This window comes from Paramormyrops kingsleyae, chromosome 18, assembly GCF_048594095.1.
Source record: "Paramormyrops kingsleyae isolate MSU_618 chromosome 18, PKINGS_0.4, whole genome shotgun sequence".
Taxonomy (NCBI): Eukaryota; Metazoa; Chordata; class Actinopteri; order Osteoglossiformes; family Mormyridae; genus Paramormyrops; species Paramormyrops kingsleyae.
In genome coordinates, this window is record NC_132814.1 from 8,786,461 (window position 1) to 8,811,217 (window position 24,757).

Sequence of the window (24,757 nt, forward strand, 5' to 3'; positions counted from 1 at the left end):
TGTTAAAATCCGGATGATGTTGCCCTGACCTTTGGCCTGTAATTCCACTTTCTTCTTTCTACCCCAAGTATTGTGGTAGTTCTCAGCCAGCTGTTCCGCCATGGCCTGCAGAGAGGGAAACAGGATTTTAGAACGGCTTCAGCAGAACTTGTGTTATGCATCCAGAGCTCTTAGAAGCGCCCCCTTTTGGTACCTGTAACTCTCTAGACAGAGCCATGCCTGTCACATCAATGGGTTGGGGATTATAACCGTGGCTTGGGTCATAGGTCGCCTGCAAAGCAAAAGCCCAAATGATTTGAAACATTGACTTATCACACAAAGCCACATCCCTTATAAAGCCACCGGGTATTTTTTTCTCCTTTGTCTTTACCTGTGCTGTCTGTGAGATCTTGCGGGTTGTCTTCTTCTTCTCCGTCTTATCATCATCCCCATCTCGGGCTTTGTCCAGCGTCCACTCCCAGGTTAGCATCGCCTTGATGGACTCCTTTATGGGCCAGCGGTAGATCTCCTTGTCCTGAGGCATGATGAGATGTTATTGAAACAAACAAACAACTGTGATGAAATGAAATCAGTAAAATATTGACAACTGAAATAAGGTTTGGCAGAGGAACATTGCAATGTGACACTTTGTCAATTACGACTGCCTAGTGCCTGTAACCTTCTCAGAGAAAGTCTTGTATGGTCTGAGCATGGGGTGAGTCTTCGCATTCTCATCCAGCAGCTCTCCGTACGTCCAGTTACTCTGGATCTAAGAGCAGGGAGAGCAACAGGAAACAATGAAGTTACAGCATCATGCACTCAATGGCCACTTTATTACATACACCTAGCCAGGACTAGTCAGGGCGGGACAGGCCATCCGGCATGCTGGGCATTTTCACCAAAGGTTATGTGGGCTGGCACCCCCACACACACACCCCATTCATTTACTGTGAAGTTGAGGAGGACCCCAAAGTCCAGGGCTGATTAATCTCAATCTAGCCCTGGTACTAGGTGGGTTCACTTCTAACCCTAGAATGTAAAAGTAAATGAGTTGTGCATTTGATACACCACAGTTGTCCTGAGCTGTTATTTTTGCACTTGTGGCCTTCCTGTTAGCTTTAAGGAGTGTAATCATTCTCTTCTATTCTCTCTCATTAGGATGTTTTTTTTTTTATCATAAAAATGGGTGGGCATTAAGTGGGCATTCTTTATTCAACACGTCATTCTTGGTATACTCTGGACACTGTGTTGTGCCAAAATCCCAGGAAAGCAGCTGTTTCTGAGAACTAAAACCACCACATACGGCACCAGCAATCAGAACCACATTCAAACTCTACTAAAATCAGAAACCTGAGCTATCCTAATGATTAGGGGAATATTAAGTGAACCTCTTGACCCTGTTTATCTGCTGTATGCATTCAGTTGAGACTATATGCTTAGCTGTTTGAAGGGATAGGCTGTTTGCATTAGCAAGCAGGTACACATAATAAACAGGCAACTGAGTGCATTTTGTTCATGATCAAATTAGCATTTTTAATAATATTAATACCATGGGAACATTATCGAGAGAGATTTTTAAGAACTGATCTGTGTGGCAATGGCATAATTACTGAACATCTAAAATGCTGGTCCCCGGCGGGCACTAAGCTGAAACTCACCTTCTCGAAAGCCCACTTGTCATGAGTGTATTCTGCATATTTGTTGATGAAAGCATCCAGCTTCTCAGGGATGATGGTGCTACAATCAAAGAACAGCACTACCATATTAATGTGCGCAGTGAATATAACAAACACAATATGTAAGATTAACCCCAGAATTATTTCCTTTATACAATCATTTTTCCACATCACTATTTCTCTTTTCTTTTACTTTGCAGATCCTTTTAATCAAAGAGAACTACAACTGAGAGAGCAGGATCAACCAGTCCATGGAGCGTTTGAAGTTAACGGTCTTGATCAAGTACCCAAGGTCCAAACGGGGGATTTGAACCGGCAACATTCTGATGAAGGACACCGACTGCCAGCCCCCTGAGCCACACCATCCCCTTCTTCACTGCACCCTCTCAGATGTTCCCTTAAACCCACACTTATTATACACACTCACTTTGTGGTCTCCACCGGTTTAGGGTCAAAATTTCCCTCAGCATCAACAGAGGCCTTCTTCTCGGTCTTGGAAGAGTAACTGGCGTCTACATAGTCAGGGGGGATGGCCCCAGCAATGGCGCAGATACACGGCATCGCGATTTTAAACAGCTCTGCATCGTACTTCTGTAAAAAGAAAGACAGGGGATCGTGCTTAGTAGTAGCCTTATTAAAAGTTATTTTTATAGGAACAGCCATTATCTGCATTTTTCTGAATGGATAGTGTTTAATTTAGTATCAGCACTGTTGATCATTGTTATGGTATCACTTTGAAAATTCACCACAACATTGGTCCCAACATTGGTGTAACTAAGATATTCAGTAATAGTTCTGAAAGTAAGGTCCTTACTTTGTGGGCCAGGGATTCAAAGATGCCCCAGAAGAGTTTCCTGGTGAGATGCAGCTCCTCCTCTGAAGACACCCCGAAATTGGCCCAGCCATTGGGCAGGCAGTAGTACTTCCAGCAGCGTTCATAGTGATTTGTCAACAGCTTTCAAAAGTCACCAAAATAAATGAAAAAAATTACATCATTGCTATGAATATATACTGTATAACACAAGTTCACATTTTATCTTCTCATTTGTTTAATATATGTTCATTAATATGTATTACTAGTATATTTTTAGCTTATGTGGCTTTGCTATGAGGGCCAGACTGGGATTAAAAATTCAGGCATCTTGTATGGTATGGTGGATACATCCAACTTTCTTAAATTTGATTTACGTAAGGGTTTGCAAAACGGATCACTTCACGAGTCTAGAACTGCCCATGTTTTAATCTTTTCAGTACAGCGGGAACCTTCTTAACCTGCTGATCTACCTTCAGCTCCTAGTTTCCACGTTATACTTGGGCTGTACTGTAATCTCTCCAGCAAAGCATTAAAACGAGCAGTGCTCTACCTTAAGTGGCATCTTCGCATATTCATTCAGTATCGGCACATCAAACACTAGCCTCCTCAACAAATGCTGAAGCATAGAAGGCCGCAGATACCTGGGGGACAGATTCAAAAGGAAACGATGGGTATTGAGAATCAAATGAAAGATGTGTTAGTGGTGTACAATAATTCCTTGGGTTTCATATTGTAATTTTAAGCAGAGTAATGAAGCTAGCCCCATGAGTGATCATAATTTATCGATAGCCTGTATGTGAATTTTGGCTATCAATAGTTGGTCGTTTATAGTAAGAGGTTGTAGAACACTCCACACATATATTATTAAGATTGGTATATGTAAACAAAGGAAGCTACATGCTCTTAAAAAGTTTCAAAGCTAGCACATTGTTCGTACTCACTTTAGCTAGCTTAGAGTCTCCTGTTCATTATTTGGTCAATGTTGTTAAAATTGCAGTGTGCCTTATTTATTACAGAATTACATATCTCATTTTGATAAATTCATAGCAGAAACAGAACAAACAAACAGAGATGAACTGAATGAGACTGATCAGGGAGGGTCACCACGGAGACTTACTTGCATAGCGACATAAGGCACTCTTCAATGACATCCCTCTGGGCTTTTGTGAGAGAGCGACCACGTGACAGCCGATAAATGGTGTGAAGCATGGAGTCGATCATAATGGCACGGTGGTCAGTGCCCGCAAAAAGCGGGGCGCATTTGGTGATGAGGGGCAATACGGCCAGGCAAAGGTAACGGTTAAGGGCCAGGGCCATCTCCGTGGTGCTGAACGCCGCCTGGTGAGTGGAGAGAGAACCTGTTAGTCAGAGTGATAAAGACACAATGATTCATCCATGGCAAGTCAATAAGGACAGACAATCGCATGGATATGAGACACATTTAACGACAATAGCTGAGACTCACTGTATCAAGGGAGGCTGCAGCCCTCATGTCTGGAAGGAAACCGACTTCCAGCACATGCAACAAGAAGTCCTGGTTGTCAATGCCGTAGACTCTGTCCAAGAAGAGCACCATGGGGGCCTTGTGATCAGGCACAAAGCTGGCTGACATCTTTGGTTCAATGACACTGCCGTCTAAAAAGGAAATGATGAGACTGAACCACATGGAGCCCCGATGGAAACTGGAATTGTCCATCAGCAATACAATAACAACACATTAACATATTAACTTCCCAAAAAGAAAATAATAATAATAATTGATACTTTTATTGATCCCTGTGGGGAAATTCTCTTTACACCTCCCCCAATTTGCTCTTTGTAGTAAGTTGGCCACGAAGGGCAACATAAATGAATCAAGAAACAAATATGAAGGGTATCAAAATTAAAAATGAGTAGAAATATAAAACTGAGTTGAAATTAGATCTAAGACAAGCTAATATTGTATGTATTGTATTAAGTTCACTGCATACAATTCACTTCCAACAATGCAACTATAAAAAAAAAGGAGAATTGTTTTGAATTTTGTGAAGTGCTCAAACACAAGATCATGTCTTTTTCCTCACCTTTCCCAAAGGCTGGGATTTGGAAAGGCAGGCTGATCACGCCCACCAGGTCTTCAATGGGCACGAGCGACCTCAGGATGGCCCTGATTCTCAAAGCCTCACCTTTACCTGCTTGGATTAGCTATTAAACAGGAGTAACAAACATAAAATGCTAGTTACTGAACTCTTGACTTCTTGAGTAGTAAATGAGTTAATTAATTAATGCATTACGTAAGCATGTACTACTACATTATTCATGTCCCCTCAAGTAAAGTGTAACCTGTGAAAACATACCTTAAGATGGCTAACCATCACAAAATTGGTCAACCAGGTTAAATAGCTTAAGCTGTTTTTTTTTTTCAACAGGGATCATTAGCTCAGCATTTACAAATGCTAATTCTTTAGTAATACTCGATGCTTTCCTGTCACAAAAGCAGACTCACATGCATTTCAGGGGCACAACGGCCCAGCAGATCGATGAGAGCAGCGTAAAAAGACATGATGGCATTCCCAAGATGCACCCTGTTCTCCTCCTGCTGCTCTTCCCCACCAAACCTGCCATAATAAGGGACACACATGGGTACGTAAGTCTGCACCCTATGGCAACCCTACGCAAAATCATCCTTTTGCAAGCAAGTCAGGCCTCACATGGGGAATCGTCTGTCTTTTTTAACAGTGGGTCCATCCCGAGCCGGATCTTCTGATATTTTAATGGCCTCCTCAATGGCAGCCAGCAAACCATTGCCGCCCTCCCCTCTCAAGGCCGGCCCGAAGCACTCGGGCCTTCGGATCAGCAGACGTACCACCACGTTTGCATTCTCTTCTACACTCTCTCCTAGTTGGTGGAGAAAGGAAAGAAGTGGTCGCAGGCCAAAAAAGGATATATTCTGCCATTGTGGTTTCACAATACTTATTGCATTGATATGTGTGGTAGAAATTCAACGGTAACATCAGCCAGCTACAGACAGGTGGTAGTATGTACAAACACACCGTTGACAAAAACAGCAAAACGGAGGAAGTCAAGGTATCGCTCTCCGCCACAGGGGTTCCAGCCAATGTCAGGATAGCCTTTAGACAGGAGCATGGGACAACTCTGTAGCCCACAACCTGCAAGGTATTTCACCACCTGGCACACAGAAATATGGAAAGAGAAAGTATGCATTTTTGTCAGGGGAAATTCACTTTTTTTTTTAAGGTTGGGGGCATAGAGGGGCTATAATTCATACAGAGGGGACAACTTTAGCATCACCCAATGATAAGTTTTGAACTGGGAAGTGACAGGGGAGGGGACACTCTGCTGACTAATCAGCTGTCAGCTGAGGGCAGTACCTCTGTGGCCCCGCCCCTGGTTCTTATTGCCGTTTATAAAAATGAAAAACAAAAAGAAAGTCTTATATATGAGGTATTAGAGGGTAGTATCTCTTACTTGCTCTAGGTCCTGTTCCTGCAGAGCTAAGGCAAGCTCATTGTTATCAATGCAAGATGCTGCTGCTACATCCAGAGGGGTCGAGCCTCTCATTCCTGAAAAGCACACCGTGTGAGATCTACCTGTGTTCCATCACCTTCATTGCACAAGGCGGAGTGCAGCATTATCATTATAAGATAGATAATTATGCCTGATTTTACTTTATTGAATAATGTGTGGCATCGTCCCTCACCCAAACCAATGCCGCTGTTCTGAAGCAAGTAGCTGAGGTGATCAAACATGGAACGTTGGTTCTGCCGACTGATTCGGCAGAAATAACACAGGAAGCGACAGCAATTGGTCACCATCCTTGGAAAGCGGATTTCCTAGGAAGACAATTGGTTAAAAACATTGCAGAAGTATAGATTATGAAGAAATCTACAAAATCAGCTCCTTTGTACTACAAATTAAGTATGTTTTGAATACTCCATTTACCCGATAAAACTTTATCCAGTCATGCACCACATAATGATGTTTCAGTCCATGACGGATATTTAACGGGGGTCTCATAAGACTATAATGGAACTGAAAAATTCCTATCGACTAGTGATGTTGTAGCGCAACACAGTACTCCGGTGGAGTGGTGGGCCAGCTAACTGAAAAGCTACCATTGATAACCGCTAATCCACTATAGTAGGCAATGCCATCTAGGTATGAGTAAGTCAAGTTTTCAAGTCAATGGACAAACCTCAAATTACCACTGGCAACCTTTACCATTACCATATACCACTACCAAATACCACTCCAATGACAATCAAGAAAATGTATAAATTGTCTAGAAGAAAGCTTTAATAGGGCTGCTTTTCTTAACTATATAACAGTAACCAATTTCAAATACTGAATGTATATGATCAGATACTGAGATTATGGGATTCTAAATTTAAATTTAAACTCGTTGTGAATGAGCGTGATTAAGAAAGAATACCTTGGAATCTCCACCCCCCAGCACATTCACCATGACCTCCATGACGGTCTCATGCATGCCCAGAGCACGCATCAGGTTGGGGTGCTGATAGAATACCCTGTTGCTCATGATGTTCCTGACCAAGAAAGTGTTAGAAATATATTTCATTCTCCTGAAACTGAATTGTTTTATATTTTCATCCATATTAAACAGATGGGCATTTCCCTTCGTGTATGGGCACATTCTGTTGACCAACCCAATGCTCTGGATCATGAGTCTCTCCTCCTCAGGTCCCATTTGGACGATGAGCAGCGAGCGTATCTGGCTCAGGCATTCCAGCAAATCCATGGTGTCCTGCACTGATACGCAGTTGATGGTGTAGGCTTTCGGCAGCGCACGGATCAACTCCCCAAGTCCGTCGTACTGCCGGTGGAGCAGGCTGAACATAAGGCGCACCAGCTCTGGGTTCTGGATAAAGGATTCCTGGGCCCAGTGGATCATGGTGTGAGATATAAGCTCTTGTAGAGTGCCTTTGACACAGGAGTGGTTGAAAACAGAGACAAGTTGCCATTAAAGCCTACATTCAATAAGAGACCAGGATGTGCATGCTTACTTAAAGAAATTAATTAAAATTAAACATTACATTTTATGATTAAATACTGAAGATGCTGGGCAGTGAAGTGGATAGTTATTTTAATTTAACGCCATCATTTTGTGTATGGAGTTTACATGTTCTCCACGTGTTTGGGGGAATTTAGGGGACAGCACAAAGACACGGCTGGGCCCCTGAAAGTCTCTACCCAATGCCCCTTGCCCTCAAACCAAAGCTACTAATTCATGTAACTCTCATACATACCCTGGGGTCAAATTAACCCCAAAGGCACATGTCAGGTGACTCTGATAGTAACACAATTATTGTAGGAGCATGGACTGAAACTTGCTTTACTAAGCTCACATTTCAGCCTGCTTTAATAAACATTTAATTCAGTGATTATTTTCCAGCATTTCTCATACCCCCAGACAGTCCACATTTTTGCTCCCTCTCAGTAGCCAAAAAAGTGGACTGTCTGGTAGGAAGTTGGGAGGGAGCAAAAATGTGGACTGTCTGGGGGTCCCCCAAGGCCCAGGCTGAAAAACCTTTGTCTAAATTGTGCAAGTGTCACATAATTTGTGCAAGAACACACTGGGATTCTGAAGCCTATTCCAGACAGCACAAAACTGGGGAATACCCTTGACTGAACGCAGTCCTTTGCAGGGCACATATTCACATACTGTGGATACTAGCTTGCCCAAATGCAGGTCATGGGAACATTAAAGGAAACAAGGGTACCTGGCGGAAACCTGGGGAGAACATGCAAACCAACACATTAAATCCAGACCAGGATTTTGTTCAACCAACCAGTTGAGTATAAAGAGTCACAGTCGCAGAGTCCTCAACTGGTTGGTTGAAACAAAATCTTGGTCTGGATTTGTACTTTTAATTTTATTTTTTATCTTCCAACTGTTTGTCCACTACAGGGTTGGGGGGGGAAGCGAGAGCCAATCCCAGCAGTCCACTGCCCCAGGGAGGGATCCACCCCGGATGGGACACCAGTGCATTAGAGTGTGAGGCAACAGTTTTTAAATATACATGATACTATCTGAAAAATAAATAAAACCAATGAACATGTCTCAACTGGGTTTAATTTCTTCCTCAAACTCTGGCTCTTCATATCTTTTCCTCCGCCGGAATTTCTTGATCTTCTCCAGCAAACGAAGAAGTCGTCCTTTGAGAGACATGTCCTCCTCTTGCTCTTCCTCCTCTTCCTCGATATGCACACCTGTGACCATTAAATAGGAAAATGCATAGAAATAGGTTTAACAGTAGATGGACAGTAACTAACATCCTTAGATCAAAATATTACTGTATCTCACTTTACTTAAAATGACTGACTGATACCACATTAATCTTAGTTTAGAATATCTAAGGGAGGAACTGACCACAGTGAGCCAGAAGGTCATTGTGAAACAACTGCAGAGATTCTCTGATTTCCTCGGGCACAGAGCACACTCCCTCCTCTGAATGGTGTTTGAAAGTCAGCAGCATGTTGATCTGTGCGTAAGAGACATACAAACACCAGTCTGTTTATTATTGCTAAATTATTTTTATTTATACTAATTTGCATGACATTTATTTAACTATATGAGTACTATTCTAGAAACCACTTAACTTCATTCAAAATAACACCTTCTACACTTTAGAACTACTTCTTACACATGACCAAAATACATGGACATTCCTATTAGAGGAATTGACTAAATAAGCCACACCCATTGCTGACACAGGTATATAATTAAGGACACAGCTATGCAATTTCCAACAGCAAACACTGATAGCAGAATGGATGGTTGGGCAGAACACGCAAGTGACTTTCAAATAAGAAACATCACAGGATGCCATATTTTCCAACAAGTCAGTTCACCAAATTTCTGTTAGAGTTGCTCTGGTCAAATGCAGTGAAATGACTTGTGGCAAAATCTGGAAGCAAGTTCAGTTGTTAAGCGGTGGGCAAACTCACAAAAACCTGAGCACCCAGCATCAATACCAACTGACAGGCAGAAAATTCCACCAGCAATGTTCCAACATGTAATGGAACACCTTCGCAGAAGAGAAGGGGTTACTATAGCAAGAAAAGGCAGACCAAATTCATTTTAATTACCTTGGCTTTGAAATGAGATGTAGGACAAGCTGATGTCCACATCATTTTAGCCATATAATGTGTCTTAGACTTGTGTCTGACAGCAACAAACAGATTTAGTGCAGGTTTAGTTCTAGGATCTCTTACAGCCCTACAGATGCATGCTGGTGACAAGCCTGTGCATACCTGCTCCTGTGGGGGTGAGCGGAACTCGCGCGTCTTGCGAGCCGTCTCTGCAGCACTCATGGTGAACGCCTGCATGAGCTCATTATAACGCTGCCGCTGGTTGTTCTGCACCTCACTGACAAAATGGTCAGAAAAGGCGATGATAGCTTCAACCCTGTGACGCAGCTCACAGTCGCAAAAGTACTGCAGAAGATTACACATCTGAAAGAGAGTCAAAGACAGACAGATTTCTTCCTATACTGTGCTTGTGCAGAATGAAGTACAGAACTCTGGATTTGTATGAAGGGTAACACTTTACTTGAGGGGGCACAAATACTTATTAGTAACTCAGTTACAACTGAAGAATAGATTATGAACAAATACAGTAGCTGCTTGAGATAAATGATGCGTCATGATTGATTAATGATGAACAAACAAGAGATCAGTATTTCCCTTGTTATTCATTACTTGTTACTTCAGTAGTTCCTTCAGTATTTCACAAAGACATAGAATTAACAGATATAGTAATAAATATAATAATTGCTTGCGTATAAAAGATTTGTCATGATTCATTAATGATGAATAAACATGAGATCAGTATGTCACTAAGTTTTAGTTTGTGGTTAATTAATATGTAAGAAAGAGCTTAATATTACAGTCGGTCCTGCTACAACGTGATTAATGCATTCCTGAAAAACCTCGCATTCACTAAAATCGTGTACACATTTCCAATGGGTAACACAGGGTTAGGGGAATACATCTACAAATGTTAGTAATTACATGAAACAAAATGAATTAAATGATAAAAACAGTAATAGCAGTGGCCAATAATGTAATTATATGCATTATAAATAAGTAACAATAATACTTTAATTATATCATAAACATCTTGTTATGAGTCTCACGAGAATTGAATAGTAACCAGTTCAACCAAATGTGCCAAACCCGCTAACTTGTGGATTGCCTATGGCGAGCTATTTTAGCTTTAATTAATTTATATCAAAAATTCAGTTCTAACTAGGTAGAATTCAAATATCAGAAATTCACTTTTACCTAGTTAAAATGCCAGTTTTTGATATTGATAATTTAATTTTAGCTAGCAATATTCAAAACTTTTTTTGTCATTCATTTCAACATAAGTTTTAAAATTTAATTATAATTAGTTATGATTCCTGATATCAGAAATTAGATTTTCAGCTAGTTAATATGCTATTTCTAATATCATGTTGTAGTTCACATAGTGTTTTTCTCTCCGATTGACACATCACGCAAATACCAATGCAATTCCGCGTTGTATCGGACATGGGTACTAAATATATCAACTGCATTAGAACAGATTCAAGGTGTGATATCATTATATTATTTGTGCCCCCACTAGTAATGCGGAGGCCATTTTGGCTGATGAATCCCAAGGCTACATAATAAACAGGTTTATTTCAGCTGCACAGGAGCCATACCTGCAGTTTCACAGACTCCGGCAGTTTCATCTGGAGCAGTCCTTCTTTAAGACCATCCTCTCCCTCCTTGGCTTCTGTCCGCTGCTCGTCAGCCTGTCCGGCCTTTTCTGTATCCTCAGCTTCTTTCTTGCCATCCAAATTCTCTGCATCACCTTCCCCCTCTCCCATCTTCTGCAGGTTTTCCTCTGACACCTCTGCCAGTTCCATTTGCTCTTCCTCCTCCTCCCCCATTCCTTCATCTTCCAGCTCGCTCCCTTCATCCAGGCTGTCCTCTTCCTCTTTTACATCATCCTCATCTTCGCTGGTGAATGGATTTTGTTCTTCATCGGTCATCCTTCCCGATTCCTCTTCCACCGTTACCTCAGCCATTCCACCAAAGACATTCGGCTCAATCATCTTAAGGATATGCTTGACGTCTTCATCATCAAAAATTCCCATGATTAGTAGTGTGCTAATGAGCTTGAGAATGGGCACAAAGTGGAACTCCACACTGCCCCCAACAGGGTCACGAATGGCCTGTCCACCATCCTGAACCGCTTCTGTTAACATGTTAAGAGCTTTGGTTTTCAAGATCTGCAGGAGAAGAGCAGATAGTAAGAGACATATTTGAACACTAGAGACTGTATATTTTCCCCGTGTCCCCATGATCTCTTACCTCTAATGGAATGATAGGGCTGAGGGTGTAGAGGTCATGGTTTGTACCCACAAAGCCCGTGGGGGAGAAGTGCAGTTTGGGACGCAGGCAGGTAGTAAGACCCACACCTGGTAATGCGTGAGCCTTGTCTGCGTCTGAGTATAGGGTAATTGCGCGTGTTTCATCTGTCATTGGCACAATGAACTCTCTGTTGGTCATGAGTCGAGCCCGCTTTGCAGACTCGAGGTGCATGCTGATGAGTAGGTCATAGTAGCCGCTTCGTATCGGCCCTGGCAAGTACGTGTTCTCTATAGCGTAGAAGAGCTGGGACTCATCCACATGGCTGCATAGAGCATGAGCCACGCGATTGTTCCCAAGAGCACATACAGCGCAGTACAGCTTGAGGGTGTGGTAGTGAAACTTCAGCATGTCCAAGCGCTCCGAAAGCTCCAGCAAGTCAATACACCTGGATGGAGAAATGAGGGATGACAAGAGTTTCCAGCGACATGAGCCTCCTGAATAACTAGACTAGTGTTCACGCAATATATTCAAGTACACTATTGTCATCTGGCTCTCTTTCTTTCTTTAATTTGTTTGTCCTCCCTTTTCCCTGTTTCTGTACTATTCTCTCTTAATGATGTTGTACTGTACCACAACACACCATGCAAAGCACTTTGGGGTGACACTATTGTGAAAGGTGCAATACAAAAATTAATTGAATTGAATTGAATTGAACTTTCAAAAACAAGTCAAGAGATTCTATTTCACCCAACTTCCAATTTAGCAAGCTTTTCACCATAAGAAAGTCTAAGAGCCACAATCACTCAGATTTAAGGATTAGACTCTTGTCTAGTGTGGTTCTTGCCGACCTGTTTTCCTCAGGGATGTGAAGCGCCATCATGATGAGGGGCTCAGTACACTCAACCATCCATCCATGCCTTTCGCTCACTCGGGCAGTGCGCGGAGCCAGAAAGTGGTTGGGCATGCGGCTCCATATCACTGGCGTCAGCATCTGTACATCCAGCCTCGGAGGACACTGCGGAACCGGGTTCTTACGTTCACTGCGGAACATCGCAGCAGATATAGGCATGATGTTCTGAAGAAAGGAAGAGAAAGGGAAGGTGGGGAGTGAGTGTGCAACAGGAGAAGGGGAGAAGACCCCATATGTAAAGGCAGAGTTTTTAATGGAAAATGCAATTATCAATTCAGAGGCAATAATCAAATAATCTTGAAAGGTTCTGACCTTTAGTTTACCCAGCTCAAACTGAAGCACATTCTGACTGGACGGTATAACAAACAGAGCTGGAAACAGCTTGGTGTTCGGTTCCACCTAAAACACAGAATGTCAGTATTACACAAATTTATCTCAGCTCAGCAAGCACACAAGAACTGTATGTTGGGTGACCACTCGTCCGGATTTCGTCCGGACAGTCTGGTCTTTCAGCCTCTGGACTACTGTTGGGTGTCCTCCTTTTTCTCTCCCCCCCAACCACCTCCCCATCAACAACTAGTGCTACTAGCCCCAGTCACACAAAAAAAACATGAAACACACAGACACAACAACTATGGAAGCCGAGAACAGCCATGCATTAAAGAATTTTTTATGTCATTCTATCGAGGTAACAAGATAATTATTGTGATAAATCTTCCATAGTATATGTATAATCTAACCCCCGCTTCCCCTGCCCAACAGCTTTTCATGGGTGTTCTCCTTTTCACAGTCATGCTGGTGGTCATCCTAAGTGCATGACACTTACCTGGTAGAAGGTGTTGATCTCTTTCCCATTGGCTGTAAACGTCATGAGGCCGGTATCTAGGTCCAATAAGCAACCAATTAGGAGGTCCTCCTGACTGATTCGTGTCTGCTGGGAGCCGTTGCTAAACTCTCCTCCCCACACCATGTAACAGTTACTCCTCTTCATACTGAGTGAGAGAGAAACAATATGTGAAATCAAAACAAATAATTCTGGGGTTTAATGCTATCTTTGTATAGGCACATTTATAGTCAGTCTGGCTGCAACACGACTAAGACATTCCTGAAAAACCTTGCGTTCAATAAAATCGCATAATGAAATACACATATACAGTGAGAAAAACAGGGTTAGGGGAATGTGACTCCAAAACTTAGTAACTTACACCAATCAAAATTTAAAAACCAGTGGCCAATAATGTAATTACATGCATTTCAAATAAGACATAATGATAACTCATTAAAAATATATCATAAATATCTCCTATGGGTCTTATGAGTCTAACGAGAATTGCCTAGTAACTGCTTCAATCGAACATGCTGAACTCCCTAACTTGTCAATTGCCGAGAGTCAGGAGTAGTGATGATCAAAGAAGCACTTCATGAACCACCTGCTGTATTTTTTGACCCCATTAGATGGCGCTCTTGGTTTGCTTTGGGACGTGCGTTGAGCCCATTTTTTTAACAGAAAGCACCATCTAGTGGGGTCAAGAAATACAGCAAATGGTTCATGAAATATCAGGTGGGCCATCATTAGTCGTGAACAGTGAGCCACAGCACAAATACAACGGGTTAAGGTACAATGACTACAGACGGTATATGAAAAGCAAATGATAATTTGTCAAATATTTTTTAATTATTTAATGCATGGATGTACAAAGTTTGATTATTTTAGATATGAAAACCAGTTCAACTGATTCATTGGGGAAAAAAACAGTTCAAAAGAATGATTTGTTCATGAATTGGACATCACTATCTCCAACTGAAAATCATGCAAATACAAATGCAATCCCGCATTTTATTGGTATTAAATAATACTTGGGTATTAAATATATATCATTTTAAAACAGATTCGCAGTGTGACTGTATGTGTCCATGTGTACTTATAAGCATTTGCCTGCCAGTGTGCCTAGTCCATGTGAATTTACCTGTCATGGACATTTCCCTTGTCATCACCAACAGTGACAGTGACATTGCGTACTTTGGAGAGGTCGAAATGAGGATCGTGTTGGTGATAGTCTGGGGTGACCCAGCCCACCCAGACGCCACTCGGCTCCTGTCCCGCGAAGACACGCACTGCGTAATAATACTGCAGAGGGATGAAAGGATTATTTGAGTTACAGGCACTCTAAGTTCAGTTTTAAAACCTCTTTGTTAATATAAGCATCAACACCTAGAAATGGTGTTACACAGTAAGCAGGTAAAACTGTATTAAATCTTCTGAGCAGTCTTTCCACTCTATATTTCATATAAAAGAATGCATAGTATTTATTCATTTTAACATATATTTGGAGTGTTTTTGTAAGCCCAGGAATATTATATGGACAGGATTAACAGGATTAAGATGGTGAAATATTACTTTTGGGGGGGGGGGTAAGTTTTACAAATCACACCGTGGTGGTGTTGAGAATGATGTCCATGTCATCTCTATCATCTGGCACAACATCTTCTATCAGACGCGGAATAGTGGGAACAACAGGAGGGGTGGTAAAAGCGGCCTTCTTGGCCTTGAAGAGAAACCTGAAACAAGACACACAACAGTGTTCTGCCTGTTCCCAACACCCTCCTATGCTGCGTTTTCATGCTGTTAGGCTTCTCTAATTATGCATTATGTATTCTAACTGTAATCTCAACAACATACTCATTTAGCTACACTTGCTCTACCCTTGCTAAGGTAATGCAAAGTACTGGAACCCCTTCTCTAATCGCTAAGCAGCATATAAGTCATTCTCACCCCCTCTTTTTGCTCTTCTCTGTGGAGGCATCTTTTTCATTCTCTCCCCCCTTGCTGCCTGGGACCTCCTTCAGTACAGGGGGCTCCTTTTCCTTCTCCTCCTGCTCTTTACGAGTGGCAGATTTCTTCAGCATCTCAAAGTCAGAGTTGGGGTCCACCACAACTACCTCATCCTCAGGAATGATGAGGCTCCGTGTGAGAAGTGTCCTCCCAGCCGGCACCTTGAAGAACTCATGAAACTCCACTGGCATGCTTAGTCTCATAAACAGCAGGTCAGTGTTGGCATTCTGAGATCCAAATGTTTTATGGGTCAGCTTCAGGCAGGGGGCGCTGTCCACTGTCCCATCCATACGAGATATCTGAAGAAGTTTAGGAAAACCATGAAATTCAGAGTATGTTTTAAAAAGTACATTTTGGAGTAAAGATGAGCAATTAAGCAGGTTTTAAATTATCTAATAATTCGATACTTATAAATATTATAGTTGAGTAGGGGAGACCAGAGGGAGTTCTTGAACAGGGTCTGTTGTTTAAAGGGATAAAGTAATATTCTTGTGTTACTTAGACTACCCCAAACACCACTGATGTCTAACAAACTAATACAACTTTATTTTAAAAGGAAAAAATTCCATTGTGTCATTTTTCTACTATTTGTAAAATTGAAAAAGAAAAAAATTCAACAATTGTCCCCAGTTTCTACTATGGTAAAAGCTGATAAGAAGTTTTGTTCCATGAATTTGCATTATAAAACATGCCTCTATATGCTGGTGGTCAGTAGGCACTGGGATGAACTGGGGGAGGCTTTTGCTGAACCACATAGTGATGTCCCGCTTCATATTAATAGCAAAAGGCTCGAAACCCTCTTGTAGGCCACAGATGGTGAAGTAACGCAGGCTACTGACATTCTGGCCCAGGTTAATCCTTCCTACTTGAGACAAACCCAAGCTGCACACTGGGATGAAACCTGGGGAGAGAGATGTGACTGTAAGAAGCACACAGACTAAAGTATCAAACAGGGAAACAAACAGCAGACAAGTGACACCTTAACTGCAAGGTCAGCAGTCAGTAAGACTCCAGGCACCTCACCTTGGGACTCTGTCTTCCTGCCTTTACTCAAGTGCTCCTCTTTTGTACTTACCATCCCCAATCTCGATGTCCTTGAAGGCCATCTCAGAGCCAGAGTCACTAATGAGCATCTCTCCATTAAGTGTGAACATGATGTTACGCTCAGTAAGGTCAATCATGCAGCCAACGACATCGCCAGACTGCCAGCTTCGCCCAAAGGGCTCGCTGCCCACGTGCCAGCGTTGGGCCTAAAAAAAAACACATGTAATAACAAAAATGCATTAATTGTTACTACTAATAAACCATATATTACCATCTGAGGTTACAAATAAATGCTTAGAAATAATACTATACGTTCATTGCAAAATGAAAAATTACGGATATAAAGTTACCTTGAAACCATTGAAGACGTATGATAAGTCGTCTACACCCAACTCTGCGTCAGCACATACGTTGGGACGGGCCCAGCCAACTCTCATCTCACCCACTGTCACTGTCTCAAACTCAAAGTACCACTTCCCCTGAGTCACAGCATAGGACTTCTCTGCCCGAAATACTCGTATCTTGTCTACTCGTAAGCCACCAGCACAATGGGCACCTGTGGGGGGGAAAAAGAGCCAAATTTGGGATCTTGATGAACACTAAAGGGAAATACATTTACATTTACAGCATTTGGCAGACGCCCTTAGCCAGAGCGACTTACATACAGTAAGTGCTTATAGTGCATAAATAGCATAACACTACTTGATTGGGCACAAACACTTAGTAATAACTAAGTTACTACTAACGCACAAATCATGAATAAATCTTGAACGAATATAGTTACTGATAAAAGATGCATCATGATTCATTAATGATGAACAAACATGAAATCAGCATTTAACTTCAGTTATTCATGAATTGTTCCTTCAGTAGTTCACAAAGGTTTACAGGATTAGCAGATATAGTAATAAATATAGTAACTGCTTGAGATAAAACACTCATCACGATTCATTAATGATAAATTAACATCAGATGAGTATGTAACTAAGATTCAGTTTGTGGTTAATCAGTACATAAGTAATAGCATTATACTATATTATACCCTGTCAAAGTAAAGTGTTACCAGAAACAGTGTATGTGCTTAAAAACACCTACAAACAAGTGGAAAGACTCACTGCTTTCTTGATCAGGAGGTTCAATGTTGTATCCATAGCCAATGAGTGTCCTTACAGCAGCGCACACAGTATCCCTGTTGGTCTTCTTGGTCTTATCGTCCAGCAGGTTGTATGGAACAAGCCGGGGATTGCGTTTGTTTGCAATGTCCTGGTGAAAGAATTTCAAAAAGCCAAATCATATAATCCAGACGTAAAGGATGTCACAAATGTATCATAATTTACGAGCAGCACATTAAAATAAAACTAACGTGAACCAGGCTAGAAGAAAGAGGGCATACTTGTACGATACTGTAGGTCCATCCCTGCCGGACTCTGTCCCGTGCCCAGACATTGTGTCCATTTTCGGCCAGCCTTTCTACCAAAGTGTTCTGGTTGGGTGTCAGCTTCACATGGTTCAGGTCCAGGGGAGCAGGCTTGTAACCGCTGCTCATCATGTAACTAATAAGACAGAGAGTGATAATATAACATTTTGTTGTTGTATCTAGAACACAAGCAGGTCACGATCTTGTGCGAAAATGCAGATGATGTGATGTGCACACTACGATAAATGCAGGACTGACGTTTTGGGGAGTTTGATTCTCTTCAGGTTTTCCTCAGCCTTCTCGTCCCCCATGCCCACATGACAACCCAAAGCCAGCAGAGTTCTGTAGGAATATGACAAAGCAGCGAGTAGATATGGACCTGCACTGCACCAAACTACGGAAGCCAGAAGGCAAAGTCAGACTCACTTAAGAGTTTCCCCAGACATCTGGAGGTTGTAGTTCTTCTCGGGTTCTGGCAAGCTGTGAAAATCCACCAGGCAGGGGTGCAGCTTCTTGTTGTCATCCCGAATCTGACAGTAAACAAAGAACCCCAAACATTTATCTTTGCTTCCATTATTTCATTATTATTTGGGCTGCTACGCTCTGATAGCTGTGACCATTATACGACATATAGTGCGATCCCCATATCCCAGTAACCACGGTTTCAGTTATCCGCGCTTTACCATGGGCCAAAAAAAATTGGAAAATTCCAGAAATACGCAGTTCATAAATTTCAAATAGTAGTGGGAGTTGCGAAAGGCCTTACCGCTCCATAGGTCCAGCCCTGTTCGATACGGGTGACCGCCCACAGCTCATGGCTATTCTCTGCCAGCTTCTCCCGAATCCGCTCCAGATGAGGCGGCAACACGATCTGCACGGTCAGGGCGGTGACCAGTTGGGTTATGGTTTAACTTCGAGGGGTTTATGTGACGCTGACAGGGATGTGGGGTACCTGCACGGTGTCCACTGGACAGGGGGTGAAGGCGGTGTGGGAGAGTGACTGCGTCGGCCCCAGCAGGTTCCGAATGCCGCTGAAGTCCTGCTTATACTCCTTGATGGGCTCAATGCGCAGCCTTTCCTTAGGCAGCACTGCTTCATAACAAGGTGCATAACCGGGGGGTGGGAGGAATTTGAATTGTCCGTGACGCCCTCCCAGAAGAAAGCGAACCCTAAAGAAGTTCGGAAAATAAGCCGTAAGTCAATCGCTATTTTTAAACCCTCAGTTTATATATGAAACATTTAGCAGCTGGCTTGGGGGGGTGCTGCAGCTATCAATAAGACAGCCATGGCACTCCCAAGAAATTTCTATGGTTTATTTAGAATTTTTTATTTTTAATGTGTGAATACTATAATTTGATATCTCGCCTTGTGTTTAACACTGAATGCCACTGTAACTGTCACAGAACAGGTACTGCACGTGTGTTTGTGTACCTGTGTTGGGGGGGTTGCAGTAGAAATTAAACTGTGGTGACTGGCCCATTAAGGGGAAATCCTAAATTTCAGAGCACCCTCACTGAAAACTCAAGCAACCCCATAGTAGCAGAAGAAGAAAGCATCGATAAAACTTGATCCATAGCTAATGTAACTTTACGTTTTGTTTTCTGTCCACTATCTCCTACTCCCGAAACCTTTTGCATTCAGGTACTCACTTGATACCCGCAGAAAAGCTGACAACTGGGAAGAAAAGGCCATCCAGGTTGAAGTTCTCAAACATGCCCTGCACTGGGTGCCCATTGATTCGGAAGGAAATGCTTGGAACACTTAGATCCAGGCAACAGCTGACCACATCATCTGCTGCCAGGATGTGCTGATTGGGTGAGGCCACGAGTCGCGGGACACGCCCTAATGATAGAGAGCAGGAGAAGACAATGGGAATGGAATTTCTGCATTATGCAATAAGTGTTACACATTTGTTAAAAGCCTGACTATCTTCAGTTCAATTCAATTCAATTTTATATAGTGCTTTTCACAACAGAGTCACAGAGGTGCATTACATGGTGATTTGTAGTACATTACAACATCATTAAGACTGAAATGAAAGAAAGGAAGCCAGCAGACAACGGAGGAGGGGAACAAAAAACTCCCAAGTAGGGAGAAAGAAAAACCTCTGGAGGTCCAAGGCCAACTGGCTGCCCCCCCCCCCCCCCGGGAATGCTAACATTATTGAAAAATTATTGATTACCTCACCTGACCACAGGTGTAGCCCATCAAAGCCGTATGAATAGAGGTCATCTCCGACACCATTGCCTCCCCAGCCTTCACCGCCCCCAGGGTACGGGCTGTATCCTTCCGTCAGAGCCCAGCCCACGCGAAGGTGGCCGGCTTGTGCCGTCAAGAAGGGCTCTACATGGTCCACTATCAGCTCGAAATACCATTTCTTATATTGCGTGGATCCCTCACATGTGCCCAAGAAGATGTTGGGCCTCATGCTAGACAGATGGATCAAGATCAAGTGAGAGAAAAAAACTGTAAAATAAATTTCTCCATAAATAAATGTTGGTCGGTAACCTATACAAGGCAACTTAGGGTGATTTCACACTTGGTTCCTTTCAACCTTCAAAACGAACTCGGAGCCATTAGTCAGCATGTTTTGCATATGTGTAAATACTCCAAAAGTACTTGGACCCGTCTGAAACAAACTGAACTGAGACCACCTTGGGGAGTGGAGTTCAAAAGAACCAACAGGTGGAACCACAGCCGTTAGTAACAATAGTGTGAACAGAAAGAGGACTGAGGCTCCATCAGAGCTGGAGTGGACTATAAAGAGATCTTAGTCCACTTTCAAATGAACTCACAATGTGAACACAAAAACAACTGAGTCCCTTTTCTGTTAATCCACTCTTTAGTCTACTTTAAGAGAACTGAATCTGGTTCTTTTTAAAAAGGATAACATGTGAAAACACCCTTACAGTTCACTGATTTTGTACCAGTAGTGTGAGGTTTGTTTTAATATGCTCCATATCAATTTCTAATATCTCACCTTGTGACATAGTTGATAATATTAGTCTGCAGAAGAAGGTCACGTCCAGGAAGCAAGTTCTCTGTGATGAGGTTCTGATTGGATCTCACAGCCACTCCATTACACACACATAAAGAACAGAGCACATCAAGAACCTGAGGAACACAGAACGATTGAAAGAGGAAGAAGGCAAGATATTTGCAAGACCGTTTACATGAATGTCCACATTTTAGAGGTGTCCAGTATGTTACTGACTGACCTTGTGATTACGTCCATGTTTGTCCAGTAGAGAAATGATCGATTTGATGTGATTTTCCTGGATTATATTGAGGACCTCAGGGCTTTCAATCAAAACACAGTATAAAACCTCCAGAATACCTTAAAAATGGAGAAGGATGGTAGACAACAAGAACAAAGCAGTGCAAAGCAGCGTTTGATGAATCATTTTGATGTGGAGAGATTGACTACTACCTGAGGAGGCTTCCAGGCGGTCCAATTTGCTAACAAGCCAGTCCAGATTATCACAAAACAGTGCACAGTTGGTTCGGTTTCCTCGGATCAGAGAAGCTTTTGCAAAATTTCAGGGACAGGAGAAATGGATCAAACTTTAACTGATATTCAGTTAACTGCAGCTATCTGGATATATGTGTCAATGGGATCCCAGCCCGAGTGTAATATCTGGGTTATATGCTAGATTTACCAGAACCCTGTACAGGGTAAGTGATTGGATGAATGAATTGATGAATGGATGTGTTGTGCATACATGTCACAAATTTCAAAAGTGTGTTCCGTACACTGAGAACAGAAGGGTGAGAGAACTTGAAGAACAGTGTTACCGCAATGATGCGCAGACCAACTTTCTGAGCAATATTGCCATGCAATGTTGCTGACCAGTGTTTCTCTGGCACTTTCCTATTGATATTGGGCAACAAATTTCAATTTGAAAAGTTGTAACCAGCATTGGGCAACTTTCTGTGATCATCCAGATCCAGATGAGTTGCCCTTTGTCTTGGCTCATTGGTAGTTGCCCGGCAACATTGCTCAAAAATTCGCCCAGTGTATCATCACCTTCAGACCCGCATGCATGCTGAAGGTCATACCCAGCAGCTCATACAGCAAGTTGACAATCTCCTTCCAGGATTCAGATGCCTCTTCCCCAGCAAATTCTGAGAAATGGGCAGCTGTATTGTAGACGTTGAGGCGATCAATACAGTTCAGCACTAGTGTGATCATGCCCTGCAGAAATATAGAGATGGAGGCTTTATGCAAAAATCAGATTATACACAGTACAGGCAAGGCCCAGGTTACGGAGGAGATCCATTCCCTACGTCTGTCTTTTAGTTGAATTTGTACGCAAGTCAGAAAAATTATATTATAGTACATAATAGTAACAATGCAGTAAAAATAAAAGTAACTACATATGATACTGTACTGTACCTCGAGTCAACGAACTGCTGAAAACAATGTTTTCACGAGCGTTACAAAGTAGTATGTGCATTCATTATTATGGACCTTTGTATTTAACTCAATTTTTTTATAAAATAGGCTTTATGGCAATGTATCCATAAGTATGAATTGTTTGTAAGTAAAATGCTCTTAACCCGGGGACTGCCTATATACCAGAGATGGAAAGTTCAGGTGCAAAAAGTAAAAATCCAGATCTAGGTTTTGTTTTGACCAACCAGTTGAATATAAAGAGTCACAGTCACAGAGCACTCAACTGGTTGGTCAAAAAAAAAAACCTTGGTCTGGATTTGTACTTTCTGCACCTGAACTTTCCACCTCTGCTGTATAGAGAATACTGTTCAGGCAGGCGACAATATACAGTAGAAGGTAGTGACTACATAGAAATGTTTGTGGCTGACTAAATGACCTTTGCCTTTGAGTTTTTATAAAAGTGAATAACTGCAAAGATACTGGGTCGATTCATTTAAAAACTGATTCATGGACAAACAAATCATATCAAAAGAAACAGACAGCATTGAGAAATGTCTTTCCTGTGCATTTGAAAGCACACCCATTGTGGGAATACAGCACTTTATGAACTGACCTCCTCTTGAAAGAGGTTCTGCCTGTTTTTAAGGGAGCGCAGCTTGGTCTGCTTCTCCTCATGTTCTAGCTCCTCCTCAGGAGGCCGGAAATAGAATATGAGATCCTGCAGGGAGAGAACCACTGGATCCATGGGAAGGGATAGTTGAGTTGGGGTCTTGTTCTTCCCACTCAAGGAGTCCAAGCCCCTGGTGAGAGTAGAAACAGACCTCAGTGGAATGGTAACCGTAAGGCATAACTGTTTATAACACACATGGAAATATCATTAAACCCTACAGTGCAGTGCAGGGGTGGCTAATGCTGGTGGCTAATCTTATCCGCAAAGGGCCGGTGTTTGCAAGTTTTTGGAATAACCTTTAGGTCAGCTGTTCAAACCCAGGTGTGAGGACTCTTCAGCCAATCAGTCCTCTAATAAGTAATCTAATTAGGGAGCTGCAGCAAACATCTGCACACCCAATGACCCTTTCTGGATAAGATTGGCCACCCCTGGTTTAGCACGAGAGGCAGTCATACTTGATGAACTGTGTGAAAAGGCCTGTTGTGCTGTAGATAATGCGTGCAGCTTGAGACTCTTCGGTCTGAGATCGGGCCACAGTCAGGGCGTCGTCCATGTGCCCTTCCTGGTGCAGGATGGCCTAGGGGAGAAGCACAGACTGCTGTGTTCGAAGGACCACTGCCAACACACTCATATTACACCAATGGCCTTCTGTATTCTCAAAGTGGATCAGTCACTGTGATCCCATCAATCAAAACTGTTTTCATTACAAGTCCAAGTGACATTTTGCTGTTGGCACTGAGACCGTCGAATTGACATTCATGAAGCGTTTGTCCCGTTCAGCGGATGCAGAAACTGACCCCCCCGCCTCACCTTCCGTTTAAGCGGCCCCAGGCGGGCTGACTTGGCATCTACTGAGGCGTAAGTGAGCCACAGCCCGGTGGACACATGCTGCATGAAGCACATGGACTCCCCGTACTTAATCTCCGGGGTTCCCATTCCGTCCACGTCGCGCTTCTGGGCCACTTCTGTCTTTTCCTGCTCAGGAAATCATGGAAAGATTCAGGAAGGAAATAAGGAAAAAAGAAGAACAAAGGGCAGGATAAATGGACTGATCCACTTATTTACAGCTTATTGCCAATACGGTGAATAACTTTTGTTAGAAACACTAGTTTCATGGTATAATAGTACTACCGTATTTTCCACACTATAACGCGCACTGCATTATAAGGTGCACCGTCAATCAGTGGTCTATTTGCAAACTTTTTCCACATACAAGGCGCACCGGACTTTAAGGCGCTTTAAGCAAAACAAAACAGTCAGATAAGCCAGTCAACGAAAGTTTATTTTACATCACGTGTTCACAATGACTGTCAACATTGTTCAAACGTTTATGAGCGTCTTCACTACTCTTTAACACGTAAAAAAACAAGAGTCTTATACCGCTAAATCAAAAGTCAGCCTATTAACAATAACTCAAAATTGAACACTTATAATACGGTCCTACACCGCTAAATCAAAAGTCAGCGTATTCATAATAACTCTTGAAATTGTTAATTTATAACACGTGAAGCACTACACAATACACTCACTTTTCAATACTAAAACATTCAAATCGCTTCGAGTTCAGTATGCACAACAGAAATTAATCCATGTTTAAAGTGCACTGGATTATAAGGCGCACTGTTATTTTTTAAGAAAATCAAAGGCTTTTT

The 24,757-nt window shown here is 42.3% G+C and overlaps 1 protein-coding gene across 4 annotated transcripts in view; it reads right to left on the bottom strand.

Moving 5' to 3' along the window:
- The window catches only part of LOC111838045 (ryanodine receptor 1-like), an 84,600-nt gene that overhangs the window by 40,596 nt on the left and 19,247 nt on the right, over positions 1-24,757 (bottom strand). For all 4 annotated transcript variants that reach the window (XM_072702232.1, XM_072702233.1, XM_072702234.1 and 1 more), the window contains 47 exons: positions 23,916-24,080; positions 23,561-23,682; positions 23,049-23,235; positions 22,099-22,234; positions 21,470-21,565; positions 21,258-21,376; positions 21,020-21,153; positions 20,227-20,468; positions 19,689-19,881; positions 18,992-19,208; positions 18,806-18,910; positions 18,466-18,569; positions 18,298-18,381; positions 18,016-18,175; positions 17,738-17,885; positions 16,973-17,178; positions 16,654-16,828; positions 16,271-16,479; positions 15,519-15,877; positions 15,178-15,304; positions 14,713-14,873; positions 13,572-13,737; positions 13,058-13,144; positions 12,684-12,910; positions 11,836-12,280; positions 11,181-11,753; positions 9,745-9,945; positions 8,861-8,972; positions 8,557-8,700; positions 7,137-7,410; positions 6,902-7,016; positions 6,170-6,302; positions 5,938-6,032; positions 5,502-5,637; positions 5,160-5,346; positions 4,955-5,066; positions 4,533-4,653; positions 3,935-4,104; positions 3,587-3,807; positions 3,020-3,110; positions 2,470-2,610; positions 2,083-2,246; positions 1,638-1,716; positions 659-748; positions 371-514; positions 194-271; positions 30-105 (listed from right to left, as the gene is read on the bottom strand). In XM_072702232.1, the coding sequence (XP_072558333.1) occupies positions 30-105; positions 194-271; positions 371-514; positions 659-748; positions 1,638-1,716; positions 2,083-2,246; positions 2,470-2,610; positions 3,020-3,110; positions 3,587-3,807; positions 3,935-4,104; positions 4,533-4,653; positions 4,955-5,066; positions 5,160-5,346; positions 5,502-5,637; positions 5,938-6,032; positions 6,170-6,302; positions 6,902-7,016; positions 7,137-7,410; positions 8,557-8,700; positions 8,861-8,972; positions 9,745-9,945; positions 11,181-11,753; positions 11,836-12,280; positions 12,684-12,910; positions 13,058-13,144; positions 13,572-13,737; positions 14,713-14,873; positions 15,178-15,304; positions 15,519-15,877; positions 16,271-16,479; positions 16,654-16,828; positions 16,973-17,178; positions 17,738-17,885; positions 18,016-18,175; positions 18,298-18,381; positions 18,466-18,569; positions 18,806-18,910; positions 18,992-19,208; positions 19,689-19,881; positions 20,227-20,468; positions 21,020-21,153; positions 21,258-21,376; positions 21,470-21,565; positions 22,099-22,234; positions 23,049-23,235; positions 23,561-23,682; positions 23,916-24,080 (7,831 nt within the window). The remainder of the gene's footprint in view (positions 1-29; positions 106-193; positions 272-370; positions 515-658; positions 749-1,637; positions 1,717-2,082; positions 2,247-2,469; positions 2,611-3,019; positions 3,111-3,586; positions 3,808-3,934; positions 4,105-4,532; positions 4,654-4,954; positions 5,067-5,159; positions 5,347-5,501; positions 5,638-5,937; positions 6,033-6,169; positions 6,303-6,901; positions 7,017-7,136; positions 7,411-8,556; positions 8,701-8,860; positions 8,973-9,744; positions 9,946-11,180; positions 11,754-11,835; positions 12,281-12,683; positions 12,911-13,057; positions 13,145-13,571; positions 13,738-14,712; positions 14,874-15,177; positions 15,305-15,518; positions 15,878-16,270; positions 16,480-16,653; positions 16,829-16,972; positions 17,179-17,737; positions 17,886-18,015; positions 18,176-18,297; positions 18,382-18,465; positions 18,570-18,805; positions 18,911-18,991; positions 19,209-19,688; positions 19,882-20,226; positions 20,469-21,019; positions 21,154-21,257; positions 21,377-21,469; positions 21,566-22,098; positions 22,235-23,048; positions 23,236-23,560; positions 23,683-23,915; positions 24,081-24,757) is intronic.